Genomic DNA, 13,396 nt, shown 5'->3' with positions numbered 1-13,396 from the left:
CTTTGCAGCCCCTGTTGGACAGACAGGTCTTTATTCCACACAGCCTGGACAAAGACTGACTGTGGGGCAGAGCAGGTGTAGCTGAGGGACCTGGACGGTGGACTGCCGGCAGGTTACAGCCCCCCAGGTCAGATGGATGTATTTGAAGCAGTAAGTTATAGGTGGGGGCGGGGGGGTTCTAACCCAAAATCCTTCAGATGTGGGTGGCTGAGCAGAGGACTGAACTCCAAATACAGTGAACATGACAACACCAGCGAGCGAAGGAGTGAGGGGCTGGGAGTGTTTTCTCTCATTTCACTGTCCTTACAGCCCGCCGAATCAACCCCCCCCCCTCTTCCTCCACTCAATGGGACATCTGACACCCCCCCCAGCTGCAGCGGCTCAGTAAGGATTTACTGAACAGCGAAGGTCTCTTCACTCTCTTAATTTAATTCAGTGACTTTAATGACACGACTGTTGATCAGACACAATGAGGCTGCAGCAGTGTGCTAAACCTTGATCTTTAAAAACCAGCTAACTGGAGACGACATAGATTGGAGTTTTTAAATGCAGGTTAGTTTTGTCTTGTAGTAAACATGGACAGACCCTATCGTTCTAGGCTTAGTCTGGGTGTAGGAAAATAAAAACTAATGTGAGAGAAAAGACAACTCAACGCAGCACAGTATGTGTGTATAATAATGAATCAGTGCAATACGATCTGATCATTTACGTTTTGTGTGAAACAGTGTAGAGTTTTTCATTATACCTTTTAATAGAGACTTACATCAGAAAGATGGGAAGTAACGCTATAAAGGCCTCCTGCCAGGCTCAAACTGGGGAGTGTTGGCTTGCAGGAACAATGTGAGCACAATTACTTTATAGTACATGCTGCATACAATTAGTACTGCGTGTAGTTGGACTAGGAAACAGAAGTAGATGTTGGTGCCCTGACAAAGACTCTAGATTCAGGCAGGAAAATGTTATGACGACTCCCTGACAAGACTTGGCCTGGATCTCAATTTGTTTTTTCAATTTTAAATTTTTTTTTAGATCCAGAAAAAAAAGGTGGTTACCTGGTGACGTCGTGGTTCAGCCATTTGTTGGTCCACCATTTTGGTCCTGACTGAAAAGCCTCAACAATTATTGGATGGGTTGTGATAAAAGCTTGGATGATATGCATGGTTCCCAGAGGAGGATGAATCCTAACGACTTTTCCTTTTGCTGCACCATCAAGTTACACTTGTGGTTCTGGATGTAATGTCTCTACAACTATTGGTTAGAATGACAGGAAATTTGGCCCAGGCATTCATGTCCCCCTCAGGTTGAATTATAGTAATTTTGGCGACCCCCTGACTTTTCCTCTAGTGCCATCATCCAGTCCAACTTAAATTTGATCCAGTATTTTGGTTTATGATGAATACTCAAACTAAAAATTCAAAATGGAAGGTAATGACACTCCCATCAGCCCCTATAAGCTGTGAGTTGATGCTGTTTTCACAGTGCTTCCTACGGCTCACACAGATTTACATATAAAGCACTTTCTAAAAGCGTGGCCGACTCTCTAGCAAGGCAACCAAAGATCTCAGTTCAGTTTAAAAAGAAGCTCAGAATGGTACATTTGTTATACTGTTTCCACAAGTGGCACAAGGTTAAGTTTTTCCCTCACACTCCTGCCCTGCCCTGCTCAAATGTACTATATGGGTGCCAGTGGATGGAGGGTGTGCCAGCAGATGCCAACTTCATACACACACATACACAAACACACACATACACACACACACACACACACACACAGCCTCACCCCATCTTACTCAAACCCATTCATTCACCAACTGGCACTGATAGTGTCATTTAGAGAGACAAGATTGTCTCACATAGACTCACACAGCCTTCCAACACAAACAATACCTACTTAGGACTAAACTCATGCCAGCACACACATACTGACACACAACACATCCAGCACTTACGCCAGTAACAGCATGAAAGACAATCCCCTTGAGAAACGGAGTATTTTGCGGCAAAAGCTCGAGGAGGGAAATCGCGTTAAGCGATGTGTGAAACCTCCGTAGAAAAGTAGATAAATTGAATGCAGCTAGAATTTCCTATTATGTCCCTTAATGTTCAGGACCAAAGGAGGGGGGGTGGGGGTTGCTGTAAAGGCTTGACATCAGAGGCAGGGTTGTCCCAGAGAGAGGCGGCTTCTTGGTAAAGAAAGGAATTTGTCACTCAAGCTCCTAAACTCTTAAATCTCCTCTAATACGGTACAATCAACAGCCTCTAATGTTCACAGAGCGGGTTTCCCTCTCCGCTCAGACTTGAGGCTCTGCTCCGATTTTACGCCTCCTCTCTGAAGGGGAAAAACAATCTGGGTTCCCAACCCCGACTCTGTGTGTGTGTGTGTGTGTTATACCGTATGTGTGCCGATGGGGGTCCATATACCTCCACCCTCCTTCTCTTCCCATAGTGGTAGTGTTTTGGCTAGTGGCTCTCAAAGCCTTTTGAAGTCTCTTGTGTTATCTGGGTGTCAGCTGTGGTGAGGATGGTCAAGGTGGGAGAACAACACCCTCACACACCCGCACACACACAACCTGCGTGTCAGAGAGTTGCTGCGTGGACAACTGGAGTCGTTAAATGAAGTCATACGTTATGTTTTCCCTTCCGTTTGAAGTGTGCGTCCTTGTGCTCACACCTCTTCCACGCACGCATACACAACACTGAGTACGGGCTCGTGACAGGCCAGCTTACCAATATACGTGTGTGTAGTTACAGTTACACGTTTAGGCAACGAATCCATTCATGAACGGGAAGTCTAGAGCAGCGTACGCATACTGGTGCACCGTGCAGAATAGTGGCGACTCCGCTCACACACCCAGATCGTGGTTGGCTATATGAGTTATAGTTCTGTTTCCCAGAAGGCCGTCCAAGCCCAGAGAAGACACACGTACGCGCACACTAAGTTGGGAACATACTGTCAACCCTGCACCATTTAAACCTCACAGCTCCATAAGCGGCAGCAGTTGCACGCCCACGAGGAACGAGGTCGTTGTGGGAAATCAGGTGATGGTAGAAACTTATTAACACACCGCTGCTCTGTAATCAGATTTCTCCACTACTTTCTGCCATGTTTTTCACCAAACCTGGAACATTTATATCATATTTGATAATCCTGCAGCCTGAAGAGTTTTTTTCCCCCTTGTTTTCCAAAGCACAGCGCAGTGACACACACACACTTTTTCCCTGGAGTGCGAATGCATCTGAATTGTACAAAAAGTGTACTGTTCAGCTGTGGAAACTGACTTATTTAGAATTATTTATTTCAGTTTGAGCTTTAGTCAGACTTTGGATTTAATTATTTTGGATACGGGGACACACCACTACGAGTAATGGTTTTTCCATTCATGCATCACACGATACTCGATGGGCTGGGTCTATATCATGCACATCTACTTTTGTAAAAACCCAATTAGAAACCCACGGATACTGTTCAGGGCTGAGAAACCCAGTTTATGAAGAAATCTAATCGTGGTAACCAGGTTTCTCTTAAACGTTTAGCATGATGGAGAAAAGCAGGCTCTCTCTAACATGCATGTGAACAGGCCGACAGGTTCTTACACTGTTTCCACCATCTTCTAAAAGGCCAGAGTTTCAATTTAGGCACTAAGAAGGTCCACTGCTCTGATGATTTCTGCTCACATTTCAACCAGGAACAATCATAATCATTTTAGAGAGGATTGATGCCGATACTTGCACAACTTAGCCTGGTCATAGTGTAATGTGAGTGTTACCCAGTTATGCTAAACACTCTGCATTAACACTCTTACCTCTGGCACATGTGTTCTGTATGCATGTGCCTATAAACAACACAGTCACATTTACAAAGGTCAGGTTTGATATATCACAGTGCCATAGGTGCTTCCTAGTGTCCAATGTACACGTTACTAGAGGTTTTACTAGCTTTAGTTAGAATGGTGCAGCCTGATTTAGTAAATCACTAGTTGGATCACGAGTAGATGTTAAAAACGAATGAAGGTCTTAGTGGATAGTTTTTACGAACAGCTGATGCAACTAATCTTCCTCTTAGAAAACTCGTCTTTCAACTTTTGAGATCTTATAGTTTTGCTGTTAACCTCATTATGAGCCTGAGCACAACCTTAGATCCCAGGACAGGGGAGCTTCAGACTGCAGGTGAAGTTTAACTGACACCGTCGTCTGTGTGACATCTGGAGCAGAAGTTGCCACAGTCATGTGCACCGAAGCTGTTTGTCATTTGCGAAACACCGTTCGCTCACTTTTCATACACGCGCTGTCTCCTCTGTCTGCAGATGTGGCCGGCGCGTCCGCGTGTCCTCCAGTAGCCCTGGACTGCGGCGTGGGACTCCTGTGCCGGCTGTTTGAGCTGTGGGGGCAGGTACCAGCGGGAGTCCTCGCTCTGACGGGCTGGCTTCTGGGAGAGGAAGAGGGGAGGGATGAAGCAGATGCGGACGAGGCCTCCAGTCTGGTGAGAATATATAACCTCAGTGACCCAGGAGCAGACACACATTGACATCTAACATTGTTACACTGCGGTACAAGAACATCACAAACAGTGCCGAGGAAAAGTGGGACATATTTGTAAGACAGTATGTACTTTGGATGATTTCCACAGAGTGACACTGATGACAGCTGCTTATTTAACTAATAATACATAAACTGTAAAATCCCCACTAATGAAGACACGACTTTGAGCAAAGTAACAGTAAATCCCAGCTTCTTGAGGCTGATTGCCTAAATATCTGTTTGTACTAGCTATGGATCAAATGATTGTGTGTAATGTGCACACAGCCACAAACCCACAGAGAATTATCACCTAATTTTGCAGTTCCCCTTAGTTCTACGAAGCATTTTAGCATTTTTGAGGTCATTGTTTTTGGTTTTCCAGCCAGTAACTTTACTGTTACAGTTTTGATATAAACCCAGCGTACACTACGTGTCCAGAGCCCATCAGCAGACAGAGCTGGCGACTAGCCAGTGAATGTAGTGGAGTGTTTAAGAGCTCAGGAGCCAGATATTTCCCTCAGAGGCTGAATGAAAGCTAAAAGGAGAGTAAATATTGAGCATCGATTTGTCAGGTAGCGAGAAGCACAACTACAGGTGAGCGCTAGTGTTGCTTCACGTCTGTTAGGTGTGTAAATAGGCAGCTGCTTGTGAACACCTTCATCAAATCAACTTTATAGTTTGTCTGCGTTGTTTGCAGCTTGTTCTGCAGCCCCTAATTGAATTGACTCCCACTTTGCTTGTAACCAGGACGAAGAGGACTTCCTGTTTGAGAAGGGGGACCTGAACCTGTGGGCGGAGCCTCTCCAGTGGGCGAAGCTGCTTCACAGACACCTTGGCTCCCTCCTCCCGGCCCTCGAGCGGACCCAGGCAGCAGGAGCCGCGGGGCCGGACCAGGTCCACCAAACCCACACACTGTCAACTCAGGCCCAAGCCAAGGCACTCAGCTCCCAGCAGGCCCTGGACTCCCTCCCTGCCCTGCCACAGTACTCCTGCACCATGGAGCACGCCCGGCTGGTGCTGCGGCAGCAGAGGGCCACTCTGGCTCTGGATGTGCTGGAGAGGCTGAGGTAGAGGAGTTGGTGGTGTTTGGCTCTAATAGCACCATAGGGAAAAAAAAAATTAAAGTCAGGGTTCCTAATATTCAAGTAAAAGTTATCAGCTTTAAGGAAGTGGCACATGAGACCACAGACTGGCTTTGTGGTCTTTTTATTATCAAATCAAGAGACTGAAGAAAACCATTTTTTACTCTTTGCTTGTCTCCTACTCTTGTCTCTGTCCCACATGTGTTTTTAATTTTATGATTACTGCTCCTTAGTGTCTTTTTAATTAAATATTTTGCCTGAAATCACTTCACTGTTTTTCCAATGTTCTATTTCTCTTATTCACATTCCTTTATTCACTTTTGAGACACTCACTCCTTTAATGTGAATAATTTATAGATGATAATAACACTGTGTGGAGAAGTCTGGGAACCGTAAGGACATAGCAATAATTCAGCCCCAGCTTGTGCAAAACAACATTTGATGCAGTGGTGCCTTATCACTGGGAACGTGTCACACAACAAAACTTCAACAGTGTCACTATTGAGTCCACGGAGCGTTCTGCTCCCTCCACGTCTAGCAGGGATTTAAGGTTGGAACAAAACAGCTCGGCGCCTAAAGCTTCAAGCACTAACTTCAATGGTGCGATTGTGCAGCAAGACGAGCTTTATGACCGAGGCATGGGATTGTGAAAGCAAGTGTTTTCTGACACGTCACCAAAGTTGTATTTCAGTACACGCTCGGCCTTCTACTGTATGTTTATACGAGGTGTTATTTTCCTGTGATATTTAATTTACTGCAGGATTCTTCCCATTGGACTGTGTTTTTATGCTTCCCTCTACTTTTCCTGGTTATGTAATTAGGAGGACGGCACAATGGACTACTGTCCTCTGTGTGTGTGTGTGAGAGTGTGAGTGTGTGTGTGTGTTCATGCTGCCCTCTCATACAGCTGGACCCTTCTGCCTCTCTGGTAGCCATGTTCCCTGTTACAGTAAAACTGACGTAATGTTTTGGAACAGCTCAACATCCCCCAATAAAAACAGAGCCGTGTGATGGGAGAGCGGTTTCTGCGGACGAGGACATGTTCAAGGGATTTCTCAGGAGCCTCGCCGTGTCTGTCCTTCACATTAAACTATTTATCATAACTTACAAAGCGCAAACAGTCCTGGGGCAGCCCTCAGCCTAATTTTAGGGTTGGTAGTAGTAGATTCCAAGCTCTTATGTCACTTGTTTTTCGCCTGTTGCTATTTTCCCTTTTTTTTTTTTTACCTCCTCCCCGCTTCTCCAACCAAACCATTCAGCACTTAAGAGAATATTGACTCATGTCACAGAAAGAAAAATCATCTTCATAACCACTCTTCAAATTACAATCCTATATGGAAAAGACTTAATGGTTACCAGTGTCGCAGAAACCAGCAATTTCTGGTGATATGTGTTGCACAGTTTTTACACCCTCCTGACCAAAATATCTGCCTTGTTGGAGCCCTGATATAGAGTCCCGTCTCCTGCTGCCAACTCTGCAATCTTTCCACTGTGGTTTTTAAAACTTGACATAACTCCAGCAGCAGAGTGGAGTACTTTGACATTTTCATGCGAACTTTCTGCCATCCTGGGAAGGTTACATCATGCTGAGACAGTGGCAGCTTATTGCGAGCGCACTGCACTCACTGACTTCACAGAGAAGGAGCTGTGGCAGCTGGACGTCTTTGTTGAAATGACTCAAAACATCCCTAAAAACACGGATGCCCCCGTCTTGTCCTAGGACTCTGCTTTATGCTCTATGCAAAGAAGAGACGCGACAGGCAAAGTCTCTCCAATACTAATGTGCCACTATCTCAGCTAAATGGGCCTGAATGCACCTTTAAAGTCAGGCTCGGCTCTGCTCAGCAGATGGCGCCCCCGGTCTCTCCCGGTCAGTTCCCGTTTTGCTCTCACGGGGGCAGTGTTGCTCTGCTGTACCACATGAAAACCACATTCCTGCAGTCTGAGCTGAGATTATTGGGAGGGGGGGGGGGCAAGTTAGGGAGGAACTTAAAAGAGTGGTTCAAAAAGATTTAACTGAAGTAAATCCATTCTGTGTTTAGACTGACTTCTCATCTGAGGGTAAAAGTTATACGTTCAGTTTTGAGACGACGCAAAAGTAGGTCACGTGACGCAGTGGGCATGAACAGGTGTGTTTGTGCTCGTGCACGAGGCTGGAACAGGCTGCTGCTGCACTGTGGAGGCTGATTATGCAACTGGTGGAGTCTAAAAATTGTACTGCACTCTGCCTGGACTCCTCTCCGCTCATACTTGTGGTCTCACCCCATCCACAGGGAGAGAGGGAGAGAGAGGGGGGGGGGGGGGGAGGAGAGGCAGAGTTTCCATCCATTACAAATACATGTGTCAGCCTCCAAGTGTGGTGGTCCAGAGGCTGGAGGGGTGGCCTGGTCACTGGTGGCTCACTGGTTTCTAACCCCGGGACCCTGCTGGGAAGCTGGGGGGGGGGGGGGGGACCATTTCCCCTCAATGTAAATTCAGCCGAGAAGCTTTTGAGCAAGGCACCCAGCGTCCCCCCCCATGCGGAGGAGCCAGGTGTGTGTGTGTGTGTGTGTGTGTGTGTGTGTGTGTGTGTGTGTGTGTGTGTGTGTGTGTGTGTGTGTTGGACGTCCCCTCGATGCTTCTGCATTCTTTCTCAGCGAGAGTCAACCCCAAAAGCAAAACCAACTTCCACAAAATTGGTTGTGTGATTAAAAGAGGAAGAAAAAAAAAAAAAAAAAAGTTTAGAGGGGTGTGAGGAGGATGGAGGGAGGTGGGGGAGGTGGGGGGGCGCTGGGGTTGGATTTCAAGGCGTGGTGTTGAAGAATAGGCGGCCAACCGGTGAATGGATTTTCTCCCGGAGAGGAGGGGCGGAGGCGGCTCCTCGCAAAAGTTTGCGCCGACTTGAGCTCGCCCCTCCCTGGACACCGACACGCATTTATACCCACGAAAAAGGCTGCAGCTCACAGTGAAGCACTCTGGCTCAGCGCTTCTCGAGGGGAGGACATAAAGCCACCTACAACTCCACAACACAAACCTGTCCCCTCCTTTTTCTCCTTTCCTCCCTCTTCTACGGACTTAAACTGCACACAAACTTCTAAAGGAACTTTTCCACAACCAAAACCAGTCGTGGCACAAACTAACGTTACCGCCCGTCGCATCCAAGGATCCTGGTCGGTCCTCCATGAAAGAGGGAGTGCGGCAGCTAACCTGGGGAAAAGAGATGTCTGCGACCGTCTTGTCAGCTTTCTACGACATGGACATGCTTTACAAGGTAACGGCGTGATGAACGTGCTCCAGCTGCAGCCGGTTAGCGGCGTGTGATCCGCTGCAACAAGTTGGAGCTGCAGCCGCCGCGTCTCAAACGCGCCATGTGGTTAAAAGTGGTCCGAAATGATGTCTGAATGCGGTGCTAACTCTCCTCTTTTCTCCCCTACAGCAAGATAAAAGCATGAACATGAACGCCCTCCACATCAACAGCATGCTGGACAAGAAGGCGGTGGGGGCTCCGGTCACGACTCCGAGCTCCGGCGGCTCCTTCGCGCCGGGATTTTTCCGCAGAAACTCCACCAGCAACATGGAGGCGATGAACAACGGCAACAAGTACTCGATGGGCTCCTACGGCAGCCTGAAGGAGAACACGCCGAGCAGCAACAGCAGCGCCACGGCCCTCATGAACAAGGAGAACAAGTTCCGCGACCGCGCTTACAGCGAGAACGGAGACCGGGGCGTGCTGCAGCAGAAGCCCGGCTCTCAGATCAACTCCACCCGCTACAAGACCGAGCTGTGCCGGCCCTTCGAGGAGAACGGGTCGTGCAAGTACGGGGAGAAATGTCAGTTCGCTCACGGCTACCACGAGTTGAGGAGCTTGTCCCGCCACCCCAAGTACAAAACGGAGCCGTGCCGCACCTTCCACACCATCGGCTTCTGCCCCTACGGTCCCCGGTGTCACTTTATCCACAACGCCGACGAGCGCCGGCCCGCTCCGGCCGCCAACGCTAACGTGCAGGCGGGGGAGCCCAGGTCGGCCCGCGAGCTGTGCGGCTACGGCCACAGGGACGTCCTGCCGCCGCAGCAGCAGCTCGGGTTCAGCCAGAGGGACAGACCAAAGCTTCACCACAGCCTCAGCTTCTCCGGCTTCTCCACCCACCACGGACTCGAGTCTCCCCTGCTCGACAGCCCCACGTCCCGGACCCCCCCGCCGCCCACCACCGCCTCCTCCTGCACCTCCGCTTCCAGCTTCTACGAGGAGGTGCTTTCTCCCAACTCCGTGTCCTGCATCAACAGTGCCTTCTCTTTCCCCGGACAGGACTTAAAGGCCTTACTGGCTCCCCTGGCTGTGCACACCCCCGGCGGCTACGCCAACAACCACTCCACCGGTGCCTACTACGGGAACATGCAGAGCAGCGTGTGCCCCCCCTCCCCCCCGACCTACAACATGAGCCACTTGCAGGCGCTGCGCCGCCTCAGCGAGTCGCCGGTGTTCGAGCCTCCTCCCAGCCCGCCAGACTCGCTCTCTGACCGGGAAAGCTATGCGAGCGGGTCCCTCAGCTCTTCCGGGAGCCTCAGCGGCTCCGAGTCCCCGAGTCTGGACGCTGGAAGACGTTTGCCAATCTTCAGCAGGCTGTCGATTTCTGATGACTAATCATGTTTTGTTTTCATATGGATTTATGGACGGGTCAGGCAGGGCGGTTGAGGAGCCAGGAGGAGGAGGGTGGTGGTGGTGGTGGGTGGGGGGGGAGTCAGTGAGTGAGGTAGACTGTCCTTCAAGCAGAGGATCCCGGTTAAGCCCCCTCACCCCCTCGGCCCTCCATCCCACTTCAGCAGCAGCCACCCTGCCGAAGTGCCTTTAAGCGAGACATTGAGTCCCTAGCAGCTTCAGGGGTGCTGACCCTGCTCTGACCTCCCTGGAGGGGGGCAAGAGAAGGGAATTTCACCCACAGGGATCAATAAAGCTTCATACAGTTTAAAGTGTCCTTGACCTGGCATTAGTTTAGTATTTTTTTTTTCTTGTATGTAATATAGCTGTATTAAAACTTAGATAGCAAACAGAAGGCATTCCATCAGTGCCTTGCCCAAGGGCTCATGGCAGCCCCCTCTCCCTTTGCTCTATCAGGCAAGCCACACTTTTCCTGGGATTAGATGTGTGGGTAACATGACTTGACAAGAAGAAGAGACTGTAAGCGGTTTTCAGATTTCCTCCCATCCTGCCAAGAATATGCCTTGACTCAAAGTAACTTTTTTGTTTTTTTTTCCTTTATCAAAGTGTATTTTTTTTTTTTTTTTTTCTCCTTTCCTCTCTGAAAGCTTCAACTTCCATTCCAGACCTGTCTTCTCCCAGCGCCACCCAGTGGTTCGTTTGGTTAGTCTAGTTTGTTGCTTGGTTAAAAAGCACTCTTGAGTTGGGTTTGTTTGGGGAAATCACTGCTGATGGTTGAATATATATTTTTTTAGCTGTTTTTTGAGTGATTTACATAGCTGTGCATAACTGGCTATGGACTATTTAACTTATTTATTATCTTGTGAAAAAAGTATAGGCTACATTGGTAATTTGTGTCCATACTGTATTTATCAAGTATGATGAAGCAATAGATCTATATTCTTTTATGTTTAAATTATGATCGCCATTATTAATCTGCATAAAGTGGAGTGTATGTTCTTTTCACAGTAATATATATATTGTTTTTTTTTCTCCTTTTTTTTGTAACTTCACTTGGTTATTTTTATTGTAAATGAGTAAAAAAAATCTTAATTTAAGAGAACGTATGTGATATTTATTTCATTAATTTTGTTTCCTTGTTTACGTTTATTAAAAAAAGTTTGCGTGATTGCTGTTTGCTCCTGAGGTTGTGTGTCAGTGCTGTAGAAGGCTTTTTTTTTTTTTTCTTCTTTTCTTTTCTTTTTTTTTTTTGAGGATCCCTATTTAGATGTTTCTTTAGAATGTATAAACGATGTGGTTGTACAGACCGTCCAAACCTTACTACTTTTGTTGATCTAGATCAGACTTCAGTGACAAAGAACCCAAGTCAATAAATTAACCAAAAAGTATTTTTGTTTTCTCTCTGTTTGCACGAGGTCACACTGTGATTCCAGCCACGTGCTAAAGAATGTAGCAATCCCTTGTGCCCCAGTATTATTGTGTAGTGCCTATGGGGTTCACCATCTTGACATGCCTTAAAATTAACCAAATAAAGTATTTTTCCTACATGGCATCTTTTATACACAGGTTGAACTGAATGTAGTGTTGGATTCTGAAACTTTTTTTTTTTTTTTTCTCTCTTGAAAGGTTGTTACCACTCAGACACTCTGACAAAAACAGCCGTAACCTTTCTAAATCCCCATTCCTCTTATTTTGATTTCCTTTTTTTTTTTTTTGCTCTGTTTTTTCTTTTATGATAATGAAACCTAGTCTGAGTCTTGAGAGTTTGCTGGAGAGGGAAGTGGATGAACACGTTTGGTTTGTACATAGTAGGTACAGGGGGATGCGCACTATGTACTTTTGACTACTTTATCAGAAGTAAAGCTTTTTGAATGTAACAAAAAACGGACAAAAAAGACAACGAGAGTTGTAATATTTTTTGGGGGAGTCAGTTCACTACAAATTGAGTGTGAGACTGTTAACTTTGTACTGTACATTTTTTGTAGTTCTCCCAATAAAATTCATTTTGAAAAAGCTTCAGACTCTCGGCTGTGATTTCTTCTGCGATTTTTAGAGTGTGAAGGTGCAACAGGTGTGACATGCAGACGTCCCGTCCAGAACACGAAGCGCTGATGAGGTGAAAGCGTGACCCCTCTGCTCCTCATGTCGCCCGCATAAACACATCAGATGCTGCGAGCGCAACCACCGTGCTCCTCCTCGGGTGGAAAAAGGCCACAGGCAGGAGGGACCGATGTGTCCCAAGCGGCAGCGGAGCCCCGGCTAACCTTGTGATGCATCTTGGCTCGGGGCCCTGAGGGGGGCCTTGTCCTCAGTATACAGTAAAAGCACTGACCAGTTAGTTTCCAGGGAAAGGCATGACCCTGAATTCCTGTCTGCTGTCAAACAAAGGAAGAACAACTGAACTGTATGTGGGCTGTGGCGCAGGACAAGTCAGATTCTTAGAGCTCAACGTGAACACCCCCACCACAGGAACTGATAACCCTGGATAGACTGCATGTGATATTACATAATCTGTAACGTAACAGAGTGCGGTGAGCGACATGCCTGCGCCATCTGAGGAATGAGGTCTGGAATTTAAAAATGGAAAATGTGTCGGAAGTCGGTCACGTGCTTCGGCGGCTTAGGCTGTGAGTCTATCAGGATCCACCCGGACGAGATCTGAATCTCATACGCTATGATCCTAAATCTGACGTGATGTGCACTGGCACCCACAAGACACCCCCGGCCTCAGAGGGCAGCCACTTAAACTGAATATGAAGATTAACCAGTGGTGGAAGAGAGGGGGGCCTTGACTTGACATGCAGCCTAGAGGTCGGAGCCCGACACCTGAGGGGTTGTGAGATGATTGATGGGGTTGGAAAACAGAGAAACAGCAAATATCTATATACATACAGTATGTCACACTGGATCATTAGACCCTGTTGGGCCTCAAATGGATATAGAATGATCTACTCAATTTTAATGCCCTAATAATGTTCATATTATCATATAAAGTCCAAATTACTGCTCAGACTGAACTTTGCTTTTCACTTTTTGTTAAATTCTTTTAATGCTTTGGCAACATTGGTCCTACAACTTTCATGCCAACAAAGCCAACTGAATTAAATTGGTTATTTAACAACTTGTGACAAAGGGCTCCGACTGCCTTTTAGTAAGAAGT

General features: G+C 47.2%; 2 protein-coding genes across 2 annotated transcripts in view; both read left to right on the top strand.

The window, feature by feature from the left end:
• The window catches only part of thada (THADA armadillo repeat containing), an 82,411-nt gene extending 76,545 nt beyond the window's left edge, over positions 1-5,866 (top strand). Inside the window, exons 36-37 of the mRNA XM_070841262.1 lie at positions 4,305-4,480; positions 5,266-5,866. Coding sequence (XP_070697363.1) covers positions 4,305-4,480; positions 5,266-5,589 — 500 coding nt within the window. The 3' untranslated portion in view covers positions 5,590-5,866. The remainder of the gene's footprint in view (positions 1-4,304; positions 4,481-5,265) is intronic.
• A 2,682-nt stretch (positions 5,867-8,548) lies between these two features.
• On the top strand, positions 8,549-12,250 carry zfp36l2 (zinc finger protein 36, C3H type-like 2). The gene is made up of 3 exons (XM_070841029.1): positions 8,549-8,850; positions 9,016-10,290; positions 10,323-12,250. Exons 1-2 carry the CDS (start codon positions 8,761-8,763, stop codon positions 10,219-10,221), a joined length of 1,296 nt encoding a protein of 431 aa, XP_070697130.1. The 5' UTR covers positions 8,549-8,760; the 3' UTR covers positions 10,222-10,290; positions 10,323-12,250.
• Positions 12,251-13,396: the final 1,146 nt, after the last annotated feature.

Source organism: Pempheris klunzingeri, chromosome 12 (assembly GCF_042242105.1).
Source record: "Pempheris klunzingeri isolate RE-2024b chromosome 12, fPemKlu1.hap1, whole genome shotgun sequence".
NCBI classification, from domain to species: domain Eukaryota; kingdom Metazoa; phylum Chordata; class Actinopteri; order Acropomatiformes; family Pempheridae; genus Pempheris; species Pempheris klunzingeri.
This window is presented reverse-complemented; position numbering and strand designations above follow the sequence as displayed.

Coding starts and splice junctions, on each gene's coding strand:
- zfp36l2 (XM_070841029.1), top strand. CDS start 8,761: ATGAAAGAGGGAGTGCGGCAGCTAACCTGGGGAAAAGAGATGTCTGCG. Junction 8,851..9,015: donor ACATGGACATGCTTTACAAG/GTAACGGCGTGA, acceptor TCTCCCCTACAG/CAAGATAAAAGCATGAACAT.